At 42.1% G+C, this 22,122-nt stretch overlaps 1 protein-coding gene across 1 annotated transcript in view; it reads left to right on the forward strand.

The window, feature by feature from the left end:
• Positions 1 to 20,239, forward strand: part of LOC126332617 (alpha-amylase 2-like) — a 30,969-nt gene extending 10,730 nt beyond the window's left edge. The window contains exons 4-11 of the mRNA XM_049996622.1: positions 7,419 to 7,534; positions 13,044 to 13,171; positions 13,268 to 13,390; positions 13,631 to 13,752; positions 18,280 to 18,496; positions 18,764 to 18,882; positions 18,960 to 19,115; positions 19,897 to 20,239. Of these exons, the coding sequence (XP_049852579.1) occupies positions 7,419 to 7,534; positions 13,044 to 13,171; positions 13,268 to 13,390; positions 13,631 to 13,752; positions 18,280 to 18,496; positions 18,764 to 18,882; positions 18,960 to 19,115; positions 19,897 to 19,911 (996 nt within the window). The 3' untranslated portion in view covers positions 19,912 to 20,239. The remainder of the gene's footprint in view (positions 1 to 7,418; positions 7,535 to 13,043; positions 13,172 to 13,267; positions 13,391 to 13,630; positions 13,753 to 18,279; positions 18,497 to 18,763; positions 18,883 to 18,959; positions 19,116 to 19,896) is intronic.
• Positions 20,240 to 22,122: the final 1,883 nt, after the last annotated feature.

Below are 22,122 nucleotides of genomic sequence, written 5' to 3' on the forward strand. Positions count from 1 at the left end.
CACTGGGCGAGCGACATGGGGTGTTGCTGCATCTTGCTTTAAAACAGTAGTTTCCACAGTTGCGTTGTTCCAAAACAGGAATCACATGGTGTTCAAGGACGTCCCGTGTGTATTGTTTTCAAAGAAGAACGGACTGAGAATAAAGGTGCTTCTGAACCCTCACCACAAAGTCACGTACAGCGAGTGCAATGGCTCTTCGTGCACAATACGCGGTTAAATACAACCCAATATTCGGCAGTACTCTGTATTCACTGCACCCTGTATTGTAAAATATGCCTCGTCACTGCATAGCATATTGTCTGGCCGCATGTCGTCCGCACCAGAAACCGAAGAGCAAATTCAGAAAGTTCTGAGGATCACGAGGTTTCAGTTGCTGCACCGTCTTGATCTTGTACGGGTACCAATGTGGAACAGACCGTTAAGTTTTCTGTACTGTTGATCATGGGATGGACAAGTCTCGTGGCATTGCACGAGCATTATCTCTAACCAGAGCATGTCGTCCACGGTCAGTTATAGCAACAGCGACCTCATCACTAACTCTCAGCGGCACAGGACGCCTCCCTCTTCCAGATGCCACACCAAGCTCACCAATGTCATCAACTTTCATTATCGCCTTCCTTACGCCATTTAATGACATTAGACCTTTGAGCCGGTGACACTCTCTCAGCGCAGCACTGTAACTGCTGCAACTGACGTGAAACAGTGTCAATAATAGTGCATAGTCCTCTTCTAGATAGCCATACTGTTCACTCAAGTCATGGCTTTTAAAATGACAGCATAGATGTCATACAATCATGTAAACAATGTACAGCGCCAGATTGGCACCTGGTAGCCAAAATTGGAACCGTAAAATGGTTCCACATTAATGCAAGGTTATCTGTCATCTTTCGTTGCCGTACGATAATTACACTCCGCATGGTAGTCCCGTGGGTAGCTGCACTTTCATTATAACCACCCGGTACATGTGAATATTCTACAATGCAAGAGTACAAATCAGAAATTTGTTGGGAAACATTTGTATCTCATCAGTTGTTCGAACAGTATTTCGCTGCACTTGTTGAAGTACTGGCCTGGGCTGTTCGTTGCTGCTACAGCATAGTGGGCCAAGTTTGTATCTGTTTGATAAAGGTGACGATATGGGCAGTTCGTTGTTAGTTTGTAATGTACTGTATGTTTGATTACGAAAATATCGCGTAACCTATGTTTTTCTCAAAATGACGCTACAGAGCTTACAGCATCTGAGCTCCCGGATTATTAACAGACAGGCAAGGCTAACTCGGTGAAACATGCCAGCAGAGTGGTAATGAACAGCACAGGCAAGGAATTTCTCCACCAGTTGGTTTCAGCTGTCTTGCCAATACCGTGAGTAAAGCGGCGCATTGCCGTAACAGGTCAGCTGCTCTCTTGAATATATAGCTGTTATTTTTGTAGAAGTGTCGTCCGCAGCCCATCAGTCTATGAGGATGTGTTTGCTATGCCACATAAGGGGACGACATGGAGTTACCAGCGGAAGCCATGAGTTCGGGTCTCCAAATGTGTACCGGCTTCTATCAATAAGTTTGCTTTCCCGACTTACAGACACAGCACTTGTGGCCTTCTGGGCCCACCCCAGCAGCAGCCAGACTCCTGCCCAGGAGGCAGCACGTCACATCCCATGCACGGCAGCTGTCTTCTGTCATTGAAGTGTGCACATCTCTGTGGTACGCATCTACAGCCCCCAGGTTGCTGCCATCCACTGCCTACCTACCACAGCAAGATTGCTTACTGTGTTCATGCACTGCTGATGCCAGGTTACGTACCATGTACTGAGCACAATCATCAGCAAACCTGGGTGCTGTATGTTGCAGCTAGCTGGCCAGATGGTAGATGACATATTGCCAGCAATCCGACTCTTTTCCCATAGACACGATAGATTGTCTCTACACCATACCATTGCACCACTAATGTACAAGTTCATCAAACACCAGTAGGCTACTGGGGTAATAGACGAGAGCAGTAGTCCATGGGTGCTTATGCCTAAGAAGACTACAGATGGCTCCAAGAAGTAATGGTTCTTCTGACTACCGCCACATTAATAGAAAGAGGTGACAGATGCACACCCCATATCCAAAATCACATATATAATCGATATCTTGTAGCAGTGCCAGTATTTCTATCCCATGGATTTAAGTAGTGGATACCATCAGATGGAAGTGGACTAACCGAAGACAGCATTCACATTACCCTGACCCTTTAACAGTACTGTAAGACGCCATTCAGACTGAAGAATGCTCATAAGATGTTGTAGCAATTGTTGGATGGAGTACTAAGGTGACTGAGGCCTCAACAATGTCTATGTGTTTGATATAACTGTTTTCTTGCAAGACGTAGGGAATCAGGAACAACTGAAACGTCCCCTTAGAAAAATCATACACGACTGTGCTTAAACTGACACACAATAGTTTTTAGCGCAACGCAATCTGACTTTCAATAATCCCTACAAGAGAACGGCCCTGACTAACATTAACCTATATGTTTCACAAATCACTTACCTCACAAAAATCTTCGTTACTCGAACTACTGCAATATAGCGAGCGCCACTACTGCCAGCTAACTAAAAGATTCAAACTACGGAAGTCACTAACTACTGATAGGCACAGTTAGCAAATGAAAGATTTTAATACAGAACAAACAATGTATTTACCTTTATAGTCATAATATATATATCAGTTCATGACATCAGTTCTTACAAATTTCGAAACTCCGCCATCTCTCTCCCCACGTCCATCAATGCTGGCGGCTCACCTCCAACTGCGCAACGCTACGCGCTGTTAACATCCAGCTGCCCAACACTACAATGGCGAGTATTACAACAATGCCAACCAGCCACTGACTGCACACAGCACAGCCAGTGATTTTTCATACAGAGCGCTATGTGGCGTTACCAATAAAAAAACCTAAACAGCCTACTTACACAATGGCTGAGAGAGGTATCTAATAAATAATGGTCTACACATCCTACATTAACTATGGAAAGTATCATTTTGCTTTGTAGGAAGTAGCTTACTTAGGGTATGTCATTAGCAGGCATAGGATGAGATTGATCTGCGTCTGGATGATCTGTACACGATTTCATGGTTCCCAAGTCGGGTAAAGATCTATAATTTATTTTGGGACCTGAACTATATACTAGATTTATGTGGGGTGAATTTGATGACGAATGGTGACTACTCATGCAGCTACAGAAAAAGGTGAAAATTTGTGTTGACGAAGAAGTCTTAGAGTACAGTCAAAGAAGTGAAAGAAGTTCTAATGTCAATCCCAGATATGACTTTTTCAGTTTTTGACAAGAAGTTTACACCGTCTTGTGACACATGAAACCGCACTTTGGGGTGTGTACTGAGTCAAAATGTCAACAGTGAGGAACATCCTTTGGCTTTTGCATCGGGACAACGGAAAAGAGCACAAGAAAAGTATTCAATCACACAAAAGAAATGATCGCTTCATATATGTAGCCATGTACTACTGTTCCCTTTAGAGGAACAAATTAAAATTAGCGACCGACCAAGTTACTTAGAAATGATTATTAGGGTTGAAAGACGTGTTCAAAAGACTAACAAAGAATGTGTTAAGACTCAGTGACTTCGAAAATGAATTAGTGCATTAGCCAGGGAAGAAACATGGAAATGCTGATGTCTTGAGCAGAAAAGTGGCAATAGCACAAGTACTGGATCAAGGCCTTGCTGATTGGCAAGCAGCACAGAAAACTGACAATGACTGCAAGCTATTTAAAACTCAATCCCAGTTCAGCACATGTGATGCTCAATTATAAAAGGTAGCTAGGTTAGGGCTGTGAGTAGTAATGCTAGCGAAGTTGAAGGTTGAAGTCCTGATAAAGCTGCATGATCATGTGTTGCTGGTCATGAGGGTGAAAAACGACAAACCAAAGGGGGGCAGAGAAACATTTTTACCTGGGTAGTTGAGTCCTGTCCTGTTATTACTAGAGAAACATTTGTTGGGTTTGTGGAAAGTGCAGGGAGAACTACGTATGAACCTGAGATTTATCGAAATCCCAGTAAGTAGAATTTGCCTTTTTAAAACCACATGGCGCCAGCAGAGTTGAGGACTTAACAGGCATTGTTGTATGTACTGGTTAGAGTTTCAATAATGGGGAAGCAGACACAAAGCTAGTGTTACACCATTCATTTCTATCCAGTGAAATTGGGGCCTCGGAGTATTTTGTACGTGTGAGGACAACAGTGTGGTGTTGATAACTGAAGAGGGGGGACAGACATGTAGTGATGACAGAACAGAACCAGCAGCATTGTCTTCTTGAGAGGACTGCTGTATGTCCAACCTGAGTGATTCACACTGGCACAAACACATGTGTGGTGTCGCAGAATAGTAGGACTGGATTGTCTGAAAGACATAATGGCGGCAACGTTCGATCTATCAGCCATTGTTATGGGAATTCCCAGTTGGATATGACAAAGCCGTAGTTGTGCTGGTCTGACGAAAGTTAGAGGTACTACCGAAGCCGAAGCTAATATGAACATTACATTTAAAAGATACCATATCCGTTCCCCGAATGATTAGTAGCCGTGCAAGAATGGAGGCTGTCAGCAAAACATGTAATGCAGCATGTGAAGTAATTTCATGAAGGGCAAACGACGAAATGACCGTGACCCTGAGAGTGACGATACGCAGCGCCGCAGTGGCTCTAACCCTGCATGGCCTCCATGTACCTGAGGTGGACAGCCGCCTAACGACACGATCCACTAACAGTGCAAATTCACACAGACTGGATTCCTAGAGCATCAGAGTGAGTGAATGTGGAATTCTCTTTTGGGAATGTTTATGAGAAATGTGTTCCCTAGAGTTTAAGCGGATATGAAGCTATGTAATGACCCATGAACGTTCATAAAGAGAAATGCCAAGTGCACATGGCTGTCAGGACTCAGAAGTCTAAAAGCACGATGTGATGTGCATTCGAAATAAACTAATGGTTACTTAAGTGTGACAATGATATGCAATTAAGTAACAGGAGGAAATGTAGCAAATATAGTTTGTGAGTTTAATGCGGTCTCAGAATGTTGAGTGTTAGGCTACCAGACTCTTTTTATGAAGAAAACTTGTGCTGTAAGTGTGATATGCTGTTGATTGGTCTAAAGTGAGACCTACGAGCGGTGGTGGGTGCGCCTCCACTCTAGACAAGAACAGCCACAAGCACGCGGTCATCCACCAGCTCCCTACACATCAAGATTGGCGACAGCCTTCGTGCACAGCGGACGTTGTACTGTGACTCAAGCAATTAGTTCGCGTGCCACACACTGAGCACAGACATGAGTAAAGCTTGGCAATAGCGTGTTGCAGCCAGCTTGCCAGATGCTAGTGGCTCGCCAGCCATTTCGCCCTTTTTCTGTGGAGTGGAGACGTGTTTGTTACGTCGCACCAATGTAGCGCTAATACATGAGAAGAAAATAAAATATTAATTTTGACAACCGCACATTTCTGGGCCTCGACGGTCCTGCTACCCCACCTCAACCCGTTGCCAACTGCCATCTCGGCATTGTAGTCACCCATCAGCCCCCAGAATTGACTATAGTTAGTATGTTTCAAAAGTGTTAACACAAGGATTCATGATAAGTCATCATAGCTACATAAAGGGGTGATTGTGTATACTGTTATTGCTGCTTCCAATCAGTTAAACGAGTGCCGGCCTGGGTGGCCGAGTGATTCTAGGCGCTACAGTCTGGAACCGCGTGACCGCTACGGTCGCAGGTTCGAATCCTGCCTCGGACGTGGATGTGTGTCATGTCCTTAGGTTAGTTAGGTTTAAGTAGTTCTAAGTTCTAGGGGACTGATGACCTCAGAAATTAAGTCCCATAGTGCTCAGAGCCATTTGAACCAAGCCAATTAAACGAGTTGTCATTTGAGTTTCACCCAATTTAATTCCCACTCAGTGAAAGTTAAATCCAACAGTTTTTTTAAAGTGAAATTTGCATCCTTAATATGTCAAATAAAGCGCCACAGAAAATATTACTGAAGTATAACAGTCCTTCCTCGAAGCAATGGAACACAAATAACGTTTCTTTTTCTAATTTTTATTATTATAGTACATGCCCCGTTAGCGAAAGTTGAATAACGCTAAGAACATATAGCAAGTATATAGCTGTATGCTATTTAAACTTTTTATAATGCATATAGCCATTTAGTGACTCTGAAAAATCCCGAAAATTCTCACTACAAAGTGTTCATTTCTGTGAACTACTAAGAGTAGAACTAATAGCATTCCTATGTGCTGCTGAGTATAGGAATGGAATATTTCAAGTACTATTGCCGGCCAAGGGGGTAAATTACCATGTTTTTAGCTACAATGCGTGACTGATAACACGCAAGTATCCAAATTTAATGTCTCTTCTTGTTCGGTGACATGTTGGCGAATGAACGAATATAGAGACAATAAGCGAAGATAAATTACTTTTTGTTCTCGAGTGTCGCGTCAGCGGTGTACCATAGTCGGTCAGTATCTGCAGCTTGCCTAGTGTAGCGGATACTGTGTAGAGTATCAGGAAACTGTAACAGGAGGGAGTGCCGATTCAATCCAATGACACACGCACCATCATGGGTACTTCTCATCGAGTCCCGAAAATGATTCCAGTATCGTTTAACATATATATGAACATCAACATAGTATATGTTGAAGACAGACCATCCGACAAATACTGCCTACAGACAGACTACATACAGTTCCTGAGATTATGCTTCCATTCTGTCTTTAAGTGCTGGTGATATACAGGTGTCAGTTTTATTTGGGTGCTCAGAAGACACAACTAGATAATGAAAACACGCGACGATAGATATAAAACGCTAATACCCAAAATCACTACCACACAAATGACACGTCCCAGTTATTAATATCAAATCGTAATATTTATAGCACATCATTTGAATCTTCCAATTGTTCAGTTATTTTTTTGGTTCACTACCCATACCCATGAAGCAAACAGGTAGTCAGTAAGAGCGTGTATGGAAAAAAATTCTCCTTCACATAAACCTACAATCTCTCATTCTACAGTGTTTAATTTTTGAATCAATCTCGACAATAGTTCTGTTTCCAACAAAAGTTACGCAGCAAAGTACTTCAGATCCGAGTAATCTATCTGCATTCCGTAGAATGAAGTAATGTGCTATAATGATAGAGCTATCACCCGTGTACGTTTTAAGCAGCTTATTACACATATGCAGACGAGAGTCAAGTAGTTGTGATTGTAGATTCTGTACCTTCGGAACAGATGCATACTTCGAGCACAGTTAGCAATTATTTTAGAAAGGGATTTGATTTATTTCTTCTTACATTATCAGTGTTGCATGTCACCAGAATAACATCAGTAGCACTCTCGACGGCTTAACGTGCTCTGTTTTGTGTGTAATTTCAGATCCGAAACTGTGAGTTGTCGGGCCTCCATGACCTCAATGACGGGTCCGAATATGTGCGTGGCAAAATTGCGGAGTATATGAACAAACTTATCAGCTTTGGAGTTGCAGGTTTCAGGTAATTACATAACTAATACCACCCGTAACTTCTTTCTACGTGCTATTTTGTTTTATCTACACACTAAGTACTCATAAATTATGTTGGCCCAAAAATACCCGATATGGATCATACTTCGGTCAAAGAGTCAGACGCCGTATCTAAGACGTAAACTAGAAACTGCTAGATGTTAAAGCACAACACAATATTAACAAAAGCTTTTGTGAGTGGTTGCGGATCAAATGTAGACGTCTGTTAGAAATTGCTGCTTCTTAGCTTCATGTGGAACTAAGGTATGTAGTCAACGAAGACAGTACAAAAACAACAAAACTTTGGTTATAAAGATATTATTGCCAAACTCTTTTGTCCCTCGGTCGTAGGAGGCAGTTACGATTTCTGGATACCTTTTGTCCCTCTGGCATATTCTCGCGTACATGAGGAACAACTAAATACTTCATTCCTTTCTGAATTAACGTACGAAAATTCCAGTGTTTCTGACATCTTCGGAAATATGCGTTTGTTCTTTGGAACATGTTATTGCCACTTGATTTACCGTGGTCACACACATCGAGAAATGTTTCATTGCTCCATGGCATTTTGCGCATCGTTAATTCACATTGCTACTCTTTGTCAACGACAAAGGCCGTTGCTTGACAATTGAAATCAATTTTCCGTTCAAAATAAACCTTAAAACGCTGTGAATGCTACTCGTGAAAGATAACGACAAATGATTACTTAGTTGTCAGTCTGACCCTTGATAATACTCGATGGCTTTTGTACGTTAAAATGTTAGGAGACTATCTTGTTAAATGTTCTGAAGTTTCCACCACTTTTCCTTTAGAATTTCATCACTGGTATCGATCTGAATGTTCCATGGCAAACCTTAGTCACTGTATGTGTTGGGTAAGTAACTAGTAACGTTAATAAACGATTTTCTATTGAGTTAGAGTACAAGCAATTGTGTTTGCATTTTGCTTTCCTGGAATCACCAGGATGGACCCGTTGGAGTATTCAAGGTTTCTGGAGCACAGCGGTTTGCCCCAAAATATAACCGCGTGCGTGTCTGCTGACTGCACTTCTAACACTGGAAAGCTATTTCCCCGAAGTACAGGAAAATGTCTACGGGTTATGCAGTAGCTGGCGCTATAATCGTCTTTCGGATGTTGATGTCATTCTTTCTTTCCGTAATTGGTGAGAAAAATTACACAGATATTATGCCATATGCAAGACAACTGCAAAACGTTGTCTTGTATTAGGCGGAATATCACTCCAAAACAGCATTATGATCAGGATGGCCTGGATACATTTTGCTGGAACGATGGGAATATACTTCTGGCAGCATAACAACAGTTCAATACAAATTTTTGTGATAGTGTTACTAGTTTCTTTAACTATAAAGCACTAGTTTTCGACAACTGTTTCTTTTCAGATTTCTAAGAATAGAAGTCTTTTCCCACTTCATCGTATTCTTTGTCATTGGAAGATTTTCTTACGTTGTGATGCTGTCTATACCTGTCAATACTGATGAAAGAGGGAAGGTCTTCCTAAAGTGATGAAAGATAATATACGCTCCAAATCAACGTCATTTCTACCAGCCGACATGACACTGTCGTTAAATGCAATAGAATCGCCGCAAGGGAAAATGGAGTTCATACACCCCAAGCGGTTATGTTCATTTCGAATTTTCATTTATGTGAATGTCTGGTGATTCCCCGATTTCCTGCAACATCCGCGTCCAATTTCTGTCTCTAATTAAATCGTTTCGATTACACATTAATTACTAAAAGAATTTCGTTGTTTTCTTCGTATATGTTGCTACACCTAGCCTTGAATGAATAAAACTGCCTCGGAATTCGTTTACGATCACTAGATAAGTATGTCGGTAACTAGTGGCGCCGAAAACTCAAATTATACGGGGTATCCCAAGACGAAGAGTCAACTTTCAGAGAAATCACAGAAACGATCATTCTAAGCTAAAAGTCACGTACACATGGGCTCTAAAGTGTGAAACTCAAGAGCTATGGACACTTCATCTTCCGTACTGTGAAACAAAATCTCTTCTACTGCACTCCACATTGTGAGAGGTGGTATCGTGGACCAAAACAAGGAAAAAAATGTATACATGCGCTCTGAAGTGCATACCCTAGGAGCTATGAGCACCGACTCGGAAGGTATAGAAGAGATCTCTTCTGCAGTATCGAAGATGAAGTGCACATGACATTTTTACTTCGAGTGATCGTCCCTGTCTTATCCCTGAACATTGGCCATGCCTCCTGGGGACACGCTGTATTGCCACAACGTAACGTACGTGGTAACTATAACTCTGTCTGTAGAAGAACAAAATGTATTCTAACTGGTTTTTGCCAGACATCATAGCTAACCAAGACAAGCACTACTAAAACAAGAGCATCACAATGAATACGAACCATAAAAGTATTCGCAAGTACAAGGGGCTTTAGATGCTGTGTACAGTTGGTGATGTCATGGTCACGAAATATATACATATTAGTAGCAAAAAAAGGACAGCAGGATTTACCCCTTCATAGCGGTCAAGGATTACATAACAGTTTCTGCGGAAGCGTGTGGAAACATCCGCATCCATGTAATTTGTGAATTCCGTTTTATAGGCTTTTGGCCGTGGTTCAAGGTCTATTTCTGTCGCAAAATTTTCTCCTGCTAATGCTGGAAACATCTTTAGACACTATAAATACGAGATGGCAGTTTCAAACTTAAATAATCTCAGCAAACCTAACTGTTTGCTCGTATCAATGAAACTATTGGTTCGTGACGTCATCAGTGTGCTGCCTAGGATCATGGCGTGGCACCGACTCGTGTTATGAAAAAGACTGGTGCTGTTGGCTTTATTTAGCTGTGAGGCCCGCAGCTCGCCCAGTTTCAGTCCTTCTTCTTTTCTGGTAACGGTATGAATGTGCTTTTTGTACATCATAGCTTAGCAATAATTGGATCTCAATCTACTGTTCATATATGATATTCGGTTTTACCATAATCTCTGAACTTATTTTCTGCGTCTTTACAGACTCTGATGACGACTCTATCATTAGGAGATGGAACGTTAGACACATAAATATGCCTTTGCCCACGCCTAATGCCTACAAAACAGAATGTAATAAGGATGGGAATACCGGTCGTGAAACCCTGCATTCTAAGATATAGGTCTTAGCTTTGTAGCAGATACCACAGTCTGAGTGTCTGCAAAAGTTGCCAATAACTTACTGACATGAAACACTGAAACAATAGAAAACATTCATGTGACGCAAGTAGAGAGGTGAAGGCCACACATTTTCGGGGAGAAATAATCTGGGGTTCCATTCATCGCCGTATACCACTAACGAAGTACCGAGTACAGGTGTCAAGCCACTCGGACAGACTGTAAAAAAGAAACGTGTTTGTGGAGCTGCTTCACCACCAATGAGGCACTACCAGAAAGAAATGTACAAAATAGTGGGTAGAGAACATTTACGTCTTATGATACAACTATTCATGCACACACCAGTCATTTCTGGCTTGGGATAGGTCGCCAAAGTAAACGTTGCTCCCTCATAACAGCCACACAGCATGCCGCACCTGGGAATTGCTTACTGTTATTTGTAATCGGACTATAGTTGTTAAGCTAAGCACAATATCGTGTGCTTTGAGAAAGCGATTGAATATGCGAAGTGACGAGAAACGATTTTCGATTAAAGGTTCCATTAATGTCGAACTGTTATTAAGATGTTGAAGCAACTACTTAAATATACGTAGAACAGTTTCTTTGATTAAACAAGTTATATTAGCACAATACATACAAATCAAAAAAAGTTTAGCATCACTTCTGTTCTGAGAGTTCCATAACATGTACAGAAAATTTGTATAGAGATCAACGTAAACATTACTTCCACCACTTTTTATTGCTCATGAAAACCGCATATTGCATATTGTACCACCATACAGCGAGACCTTCAGAGGTGGTCGTCCAGATTGCTGTACACAGCGGTTCCTCTAATACCCAGTAGCACGTCCTCTTGCACTGATGCGTGCCTGTATTCGTCGTGGAATACTATCCACAAGTTCATCAAGGCACTACCGAACGGCGATTCGGCGTAGATCCCTCAGAGTGGATGGTGGGTCACGTCGTCCATTAACAGCCCTTTTCAATCTATCACAGGCATGTTCGATAGGGTTCATGTCTGGAGAACATGCTGACCACTCTAATTGAGCGATGTCGTTATCCTGAAGGAAGTCATTCACAAGATGTTCACGATGGGGGGGGGGGGGGGGAGAATTGTCGTCCATGAAGACGAATGCCTCGTCAATATGCTGCCAAAATGGTTGCACTATCGGTCGGAGGATGATATTCACATGTCGTACAGCCGTTATGGCGCCTTCCATGGTCACCAGAGGAGTACGTCGGCCCCAGATAATCCCACCCCAAAATAGCGGGGAACCTCCACCTTGCTGCATTCGCTGGACACTGTGTCTAAGGCGTTCTGCCAGACCGGGTTACCTCCAAACACGTCTCCAACGATTGTCACGTTGAAGACATATACCACACACATCGGTGAAGAGAACTTGATTCCAATCCTGAGCAGTCCATTCGACATGTTGTTGGGCCCATATGTACCAGGCTGCATGGTGTCGTGGATGCAAAGATCGACCTCGCCATGGATGTCGGGGATAAAGTTGCGCAACATGCAGCCTGTTGCGCACAGTTTGAGTCGTAACACGACGTCCTGTGGATGCACGAACAGTATTATTCAACATAGTGGCGTTGCTGTCGGGGTTCCTCCGAGCCCTAATCCGTAGGTAACGGTCATCCACAGCAGTAGGAGCCACTGGACGGCCTGAGCGAGGCATGTCATCGACAGTTCCTGTTTCTCTGTATCTCCTTTATGTCCGAACAACATCGCTTTGGTTCACTCCCAGACGCCTGAACACTTTTCCCTTGTTGAGAGCCCTTCCTGGCACAAAGTAACAATGTGGACGCGATCGATCCGCGGTATTGACCTTCTAGGCAAGGTTGAACTACAGACAACACGAACTGTGTGCCTCCTTTCTGGTGGAATGTCTGGAACTGATCGGCTGTCGGACCCCATCCATCTAATAGGCGCTGCTCATGCATGGTTTTTACATCTTTGGGCGGGTTTAGTGACATCTCTGAACACTTTAAGAGACTGTTTGTGGTACAATATACAAGGTCAACGTCTATCTTCAGGAGTTCTGGCAACCGGGGTGATGCAAAACACACTTTGATGTGTGTATATGTTGTTCTTAACCATTTCTGTGAACATCTTTATTCTACCTCACAAATCTACAGTATGTTCTTCACACCTGGTTGCATCTGCACCTTTGTATACATATTAATCTGGGAAATTATTAGCTTATAACTAACAATACTGATAGTGGAGCTTTCTAAACTTGCATGATATCAAGAAGTTCAGAATAAATGACGCTCAAATTAAAATATTAGTTACTTACGCATCCGTATATAATTACGTTTGATTTCATCACCTCTTTCCACTACTTCTTTTAGAATCGATGCAGCAAAGCACATGTGGCCTAGCAATCTCGCTTTGATTTATGGCGCACTTAACGACCTCAACAGTTATTATTTTGGGAGTGGAAAGAGGCCATTCATCTATCAGGAAGTAATTGATCCAGGTAAGGTGTCAGCGAACGGTGCGTATAATCCTGTTTATATCTTAATATGTAAATGATACCTGTTCCAGTTCTACTCATTTTACGTAACCTTTACAGGTAACGAAGGAGTGAAGAAAGCTGAGTACGTTGGCTTAGGAAGAGTCTGCGAATTCAAGTATGGAACGGAACTTGCAACTTGCTTTAACAGAAGTAATCCGATGAAGTACTTGTACAACTTCGGTAAGAATATCAGCTTAAGGTACAGTTTGTATGTATGATTTAACAAGCAAATATCCTCTTCCTCGCTCTTTACGAAATATGTTAGGCATATTTAAGCAAAAAGGAGTTGATTCTAGCTGTGAGATGTGTGGGTTGTATGATTGTTAAACTTAATTTGAACAGTGATAATAATATCCACGTTGTATATACCACAGACGACAAAACTGCAAATGACTGCAGCGATTTTGAAATGTTTCGCAGGTGAGCCATGGGGTCTGGTGAATGGCAACAACGCTCTAGTGTTCATCGATAACCATGATAATCAGAGGGGCCATGGTGGCGCTGGCGAAGTTCTCACATTCCAGACACCAAAGCTCTACAAAGTAAGTGCTCATGGTTCATTCTGCTTTAAAGGTGATTTATAGTGTCATACTGTGTACATCTTGTTAAATGCCGACGTTATCAGTGTGGAGGCACTGAGGGATTTCTCACAACATAATGCTGCGTTGCCAACAACGGAATATCGGCTGACAGGCTACAAATTCAGAACAATATCATAGCACATAAGGTGTCGAATTGTGTAAAGGATCAAAACGTTATGCATTCCTGAAGGGATTAGGAGCTATAGAACTAATTTTAATTTATCTGAACAGAATGTACAGGAAATAGCATGACTAATAGCGAAAACTGAGAGACACAAAATCATTCTGATAAACATGAGTTCATATACGAGTTGTTTACTAAATAACTGTAATCGTGTGGTTACGAAAAACCACTAACTTCGGTGCGAATTATTATTCAACTTACTACAAATGCATCTGAAATGTAACCTTTCTTTAACGTCCCTATCTCTTTGGGCTCAAACTTGCCGAAAATCCAAATTTTGTTCTGGGGTTACCGCACCAACCTTTCTACTTCTACATCTACAGAGATACTCCAAAAGCTGCTCGGTGGAGGTTACCCTGTACCATTACCAGTCATTTCATTTCCCGTTCCATTCGCAAACAGCGAGGGAAAAACGACTGTCTATATGCCTCCGTGCGAGCCCAGTTTTTTTTTTTTTTTTTTTGTCTTTGTGGTCCTTACCCGCAATGGATTTTGGCGGCAGTAGAATCGCTCTATAGTCAGCTTCAAATGCCGGTTCTCTAAATTTTCTCAATAGTGTTTCTCGAAAGGGACGTGCCTTCCCTCCAGGGATTCACATTTGAGTCCCCGAATCATTTCCATAACACTTACGTGTTTTTAGAACCTACCGGTAACAGATCTAGCAGCCCGCCTGTGAATTGCTTCGTGTCCTCCTTCAATCTGACCTGATACGCATCCAAACACTCGAGCAGTACTCAAAAATAGGTCGTACCAGCGTTCTATATGGGATCTCCTTTATAAGTGAAGCACATTTTCTTAAAATTGTCTCAATAAACCGAAATTGACCATTCGCCTAGCCTGCCACACTCCTCACATTCTCGTTCCATTTCATATCGCTTTGCAGCATTGCGTCCGCATACTTAACAGACTAGTCTGTGTCCAGTAGGACACCAGTAATATTATATTCGATCATTACAGGTTAGTTTTTGCTACTCAATCACATTAACCTGCATTTTTCCATATTTAAAGCTAGCTGCCACTTATCACACCAACTGGAAATTTTGTTTAAGTTGTCTTGTGTCTCCCTATAGTTACTCAACTTCAACACGTACTCCACAGCATCATCAGCAAAAGCAACCGGAGACTACTAAAACCCCTGGCCGCCAAGTCATTTACGTATGTAGAGAACAACGTACTTCCCTGGGGCACTCCTGATGGTACCCTTGTTTCTGAAGAACACTCTGCGTCGAGAACAAGATGCTGGGTTCCATTACCTAAAAAATCTTCGGGCCAGTCACATATCAGTGAACTTGTTCCATATGCTTGTACCTTGGTTAAAAGCCTGAAATGAGACAACGTGTCAAATGTTTTCTGGAAATCTAAAAATATGGAATCTGTCTGTCACCCCTCACCCATAGTTCGCAGTATACCAGGTAAGATAAAGGCAAGCGGAGTTTCGCACGAGCGACGCTTTCTAAAACCAAGATGATTCGTGGACAAAGGTTTTTCAGCTTCAAAAAGTTTATTGTATTCGAACTGAAAATATGTTCAAGGATTCTGCAGCAAACCGAAGCTAGACACATTATTCTGTAATTTTGCTTGCCCGTTCTTTGACCCTTCTTGTATACTGGAGTCGCGTGCGCTGTTTTCCACTCGCTAAGGACTTTGTACTGGGCGAGAGATTCACGATAAATGCAGGCTAGATGAAGTGCCAATGCCGTAGAGTACTGTTTGTAAAATCGAACTGGGATTCCATCCGGCCTTGTACATTACCATTAGGCTACAAGACGCGATTTAGGAAAACTACGAGAAATGCAAATTTGGATGCCGGGGGAGGGGGGGGGGGGGCGTTAATCCGAACCCCTGAACTTCAGAAAGCAAGTGCATGTCTTAAACATATTGGTAAGTAGCAAGTTTCAGTTGTAGCACGTGTGTCACAATCAGTAACAAGAAGAAATTTTACCGTATGGTGATGACGATGAATTACTAGTGTGCGCGCACGACAGCAAGATCCTTACCATTTGTCTTAAAATTAAATGAGACGAGTGTATTTAAAGGTCGCCAAATTATTAAAACTGTAACTAAAAGGAAAAACATTTAACTACGGTAATCACGTACATTGTCAGATTGATAACTTAGAGGAAATAGTAGGGAAAACGATTAATATATTACAGCAGATAGCTGTGGCCCGAACATCGCTGGAATAAAAAGGATCAGCCTGCCACTAATATCTCCAGCATAAATGCTTAGACTGGAGACCAGACACTAGATAATTTAAATTCTCCACCACTTTCGTCTCTTTGGCATATAAAACAGAGGCAGTTTCCCTGCCAAAATTCGCTTCCATGCTATCATCACACTGTAAAAGGCACTCTGTTTAAGTGTGGCATTCAGTGATTTGTCCGCCACAAGTGTCACAGACTGGCAGCTCCTCTCGCCGAAGTAGGAAACCATGTGTCAGAGGACAGTGTCCAACTCGGAGGCAGGTCAGGGTCACTTCATCCATTCTCAGTGATCCGCAGAGAAAACAGATTGGCCTGGTAGTTGACGTCACGAAGCGCAGATTATTGTCCCTCATGGTCAGCTACTCTTCCCCCACTCCCACCCCCTGCCCCACCTCACACACACACACACACACACACAGAACTGCATGGATGTTAGACGCAACAGTGAAATTACAGCCTGAAGGGGAATAGCACAATGTGTCACGTCGTGTTCCTTGTACCACTTCTTGACAGCTTAGTCTGCTCGTTCGTTTCCCCAGATTCCCACATGCCCCGATGTCCAGCAGAATGATACCTGCTTCCCCGCCGTTGGATGATTTACAGCTGGTCCCGTATTGGCTAGGCCACTTTCTCGGCTGCGTCCACTTGGTGCAGCGATTCTAGAGAATTAAGGGAATCGGAGAAAATGGTAAACTGTTTAACTTGGAGACACCTGATCTGCTAGAGTGCCTTCAGGATAACATGGAGCTCTCCAGTAAATATAGTATATGCAGGGTAAGGCGAATCCTGTAGATATTGTCGGGGAGTGCCACTGAACAGCCAAGGTAGTCCTCTTCTTTGGAACTACCAGTGTACACAACTTTAAAACTGTGATGCCACTCTAAAATATTAAAAATCACAGACTGAAATGTAAAATCTGGAGTGTAATATTGTTTCCAGTTCGTCAAGTCGAAACTAATTTTGGGCCTCCGTAGGAGCCAACCTTTAAAATCACTTACACCCATCTCTAAAAATTCAAATGGTTCAAATGGGTCTGAGCACTATGGGACTAGAACTTAGAACTACTTAAACCTAACTAACGTAAGGACATAGCACACATCCATGCCCGAGGCAGGATTCGACCCTGCGACCGTAGCGACCGCGCGGTTCCAGACTGAAGCGCCTAGAACCGCTCGGCCACAACGGCCGGCCATCAGGCTGTTCGAAACACAGTACAATTACCAAAATCCTACAACAAATCAACGTTACCGAGTGGGTGTGTACTATGAAAGAAAACTGACAGGTACACAACCAGGACGGCAGTCCTTCAGTTTATTAAGTGATTTAAGCTGCTTCACTACATCGAGAATATCTACTTTTGAGTTACTGATGTTTACAGTCGGTCTCGATGCAAGTTCTGGGATATTTACTCCGTCTTCTTAGGTGGCACTGTCATCAGTAACATTACCATTATTATCGCACTGTGAAGGTATTGATTGCGTATTGCCACTGGTGTATTTTACATGCGACCAGAATCTCTTTGGGCATTCTGTTTGAGTTTGAGGCAGAATTTCGCTGTGGAATCTATTAAAAGCATCTCGTATAGAAGTCCGCGCTAAATTTCGAACTTACGTAAAATTTCGCCAATGTAGGAGGTATTGCGTTCTTTCATATTTCTCACGCTTCCATGGTGCTTCTGCAATAGTGTTCTGACCTGTTTTGAATACCAAGAGGGTTCAGTGTCATCTCTTATTAATTTATTTGGTATTTGTTCCTTAGTTGCTGTCGATACTATTTCTTTGAATATAAACCATATTTACAACATAGTTCACTGGTACAGGCACTGAGTCAATGCTACCAACATTTGATGAGATGGAAACTACGATGCTATAAATGGCGAGTCTTCAGAATACGCGCTTTAGCCTTTGTAAGGCGTAATTTAATATTTCTACACTGCACAAGACGGTCTTTAATGTTTTATTTTCTATAAAGTACTGGGAAAACGACCCATAGTTCACACCGGTTTATTTCAGTCCAACTGTTGCGAAAACCAAACGATTAACTTTTTTACAGTTCAGGCATACCTTAGTGTCCGTCGTTAACCACTGAATTTGTTTGCAGATGGCGAGCGCATTCATGTTGGCTTGGCCTTACGGATTTCCACGAGTGATGTCTAGCTACGTATTCAGCACCTCTGACGATGGTCCACCACAGGACAGCAACCAGGCCATTATATCACCTACTATCAATGCGGATGACTCCTGCGCTAGACCATGGGTTTGCGAGCATCGATGGAGACAGATCTACAACATGGTCGGATTCAGGAATGCTGTCGGATGTGAGTGTGTGGGGCATCAGTATCCATTAGTTTCAGTCACTACTAACACTTGTATAACAGCTCCCAAACTGCGACATATACGATACAATGACACAGAGTCACAGGGCACAGCAGTTATTGTCAAATTCTCATTTTAATAATTCATAAAAATATCTTCGGCTTTTTGTCCATTATTATCAATGCGAGGTGCAGAGGTGCATTGTACTATGTAGTTATTCTTGCACTGTGGTATGCATGGCATGCTCACTGCATTCTTCATGCCCACAGCTGGCGCTGTGGCTAACTGGTGGGACAATGGCAATTATCAGATTGCCTTCTCCAGAGGAAACGTTGGCTTTGTGGCTTTCAACAACGAGGCGAGTTCTGACCTCAAACGGACGCTTCAGGTGAGAAATTGATTACTATCATTCTGTATTCACAAACAGATGTTCCGAGCACGTTTACAGCCATAGTTTATCCACAGACGGGTCTTCCTGCTGGCACTTACTGTGACGTCATTTCCGGTAACGTGAGCGGGAGCAGCTGCACCGGTAAAACCATCACCGTTAACTCTGATGGTACAGCCTACATCAGCATCGCCTATAGTGAGGATGACGGCGTGGTTGCTATCCACACTGGCGTAAGTAGTTCCCACTAACTTAATAATATAAATATGCGAAATTTATTTACACAAATAATTCCTTCAGAGTTCGTGCCAGGATATCCAGAGGACTAGCTCTCTTATTCTCTAGCCGTCTCACAATGTCAGAGAAAGAGCTGTATTAATTATTGTTTAGTAACTACATTCACTCATAAACTCATTTGGTTCATCCAGTCATTAAGGGATGTCAAGATAAGTTCCGCAGAGGTTTTCACAGACTGACACTGCAGCTGCCAGTTGTATTCTAAATTTTGGGATACTTTTCAAGGCTATGTTTCTGGTCAGATTATAAGATGTGGAGAACAGGGTTATGTGATGGAAACTGGTTACAGCTGGATAACTCAATTCGCATACTACTCAGAGTAAAGCTACAACACAATCTCATCACTCCGAGAATTTCATTTTTGCATCAAGATTGACTAGATTAATTCATGGTCCCTTTGCTCTCAAATTCCCTGTCAGCCAAGTAACAATCGTCTTCATAAACGTCTTCATTGTACTCAAATAGCTGATAAAAGCCAATAGATCTATGGGGATCCGACTCGTTCGCCATTTTCAAACGTCGGGAACACATCAAAGGATAAGTCAATATTCGTAGTCCTTCGATAGGCAGGTATGCAAGACACGCCAACGAAATTATCGACTGTCGCCGTTAATACAGTTTTCTTTCATGTAATATTTCAGACTGTTGTGATGATTTTGAATATCATGTATCTACATGCCTCATTTTAATTTATGTATTTTTCGTTTGTTTTTTCAGGCGAAGGTCTCATAACTTTTCCTCTTACGGCCTTCAAGGTGGTTTGCTGCAGCTTTTGTGGGTATTATTGCTTGTCGTTAACTAGAGATGTTAAGTACTTCGCAGTCGAAACTGTAACGCAGTGTCATACTATTCCTAGCATTGTTGTTTTGATTGAATCAGTATCTACCTAACACGTCGCTAACTGATGACGATTTACTTTCAATAATAGAATTAATAATCTGTTGTTTTCAATTTACATTTGTAATCTGGTTGCCGATACTATGTGAAAATGTGTGGGAATGATGAGGTGAACGCACTGATGCGTTGTTCTCGCTGATAAATTAATTGTAAATCGCCTAAATGGGAAAATAATTCCGTCGCCATAGTGTCCAAGAGGAAAATATTCCGGAGGTAAAATAGACCCCCATTCGGATCTCCGGCCGGGACTACTAAAGGGGACGTTGTCATAAAGAAAAAGGAAACTGGCGTTCTACGGGTCGGAGCGTGGACTGTCAGATCCCTTAATCGGGCAGGTAGGTTAGAAAATTTAGAAAGGGAAATGGATAGGTTAAAGTTAGATATAATGGGAATTAGTGATGTTCAGTGGCAGGAGGAACAAGACTTTTGGTCAGGTGAATACAGGGTTATAAATACAAAATCAAAGAGAGATAATGCAGGAGTAGGTTTAATAATGAATAGAAAAATAGGAGTGCTGGTAAGCTACTACAAACAGCATAGTGAACGCATTATTGTGCCCAAGATAGACACGAAGCCCACGCCTACTATAGTAGTACAAGTTTATATGCCAACTAGCTCATCAGATAACGAAGAAATTGAAGAAATGTATGATGAGATAAAAGAAATTATTCAGATAGTAAAGAGAGACGAAAGTTTAATAGTCATGGGTGACTGGAATTCGAGTGTAGGAAAAGGAAGAGAAGTAAACGTAGAAGGTGAATATGGATTGGGGCTAAGAAATGCAAGAGGAAGCCGCCTGGTAGAATTTTGCACAGAGCATAACTTAATCATAGCTAACATTTCGTTCAAGAATTATGAAAGATGGTTGTATACGTCGAAGAACCCTGGAGATACTAGAACGTTTCAGATAGATTATATAATGGTAAGACAGAGATTTAGGAATCAGATTTATAATGGTAAGACAGAGATTTAGGAATCAGATTTTAAATTGTAAAACATTTCCAGGGGCAGATGTAGACTCTGACCACAATCTATTGGTTAAGAACTGTAGATTAAAACTGAAGAAACTGCAAAAAGGTGGGAATTTAAGGAGATGGGACCTCGATAAACTGACTAAACCAGAGGTTGTACAGAGTTTCAGGGAAAGTATAAGGGAAAAGTTGACAGGAATACGGGAAAGAAGTCAGTATAAGAAGAATGGGAGCTTTGAGGGATGAAGTAGTGAAGGCAGCAGAGGATCAAGTAGGTAAAAAGAAGAGAGCTAGGAGAAATCCTTGGGTAACAGAAGAGATAATGAACTTAATTGATGAAAGTCGAAAATAAAAAAAAATGCAGTAAATGAAGCAGGCAAAGAGGAATACAAAAGTCCCAAAATGAGATCAACAAGAAGTGCAAAATGGCTAACCAGGGATGGCTAGAAGACAAATGTAAGGATGTAGAGGCTTATCTCACTATCTCACTAGGGGTAAGATACATACTGCCTACAGGAAAATTAAGAGACAGCTGGAGAAAAGAGAACATCTTGTAAAAATATCAAGAGCTCAGTTCTAAGCAAAGGAGGGAAAACAGAAAGATGGAAGGAGTATATAGAGGCTCTACACAAGGGCGATGTTCTTGAGGACAATATTATGGAAATGGAAGAGGATGTAGATGACGATGAAATGGGAGATATGATACTGCGTGAAGAGTTTGACATAGCACAGAAAGACATGAGTCGAAACAAGGTCCCCGGAGTAGATAACATTCCATTAGAACTACTGACAGCCTTGGGAGGGCCAGTCCTGGCAAAACTCTACCATCTGGTGAGCAAGATGTATGAGACAGGCGAATTACCGTCAGACTTCAAGAAGAATATAATCCCAAAGAAAGGAGGTGTTTACAGATGTGAAAATTACCCAACTATCAGTTTAATAAGTCACAGCTGCAAAATACTGACGCGAATTATTTGCAGACGAATGGAGAAACTGGTAGAAGCGAACCTCGGGGAAGATCGGTTTGGATTCCGTAGAAGTATTGGAACACTTGAGGTAATACTGACCTTACGAC

The sequence above is a fragment of the Schistocerca gregaria genome, chromosome 2 (genome assembly GCF_023897955.1).
Source record: "Schistocerca gregaria isolate iqSchGreg1 chromosome 2, iqSchGreg1.2, whole genome shotgun sequence".
In the NCBI taxonomy this organism is placed as follows: domain Eukaryota; kingdom Metazoa; phylum Arthropoda; class Insecta; order Orthoptera; family Acrididae; genus Schistocerca; species Schistocerca gregaria.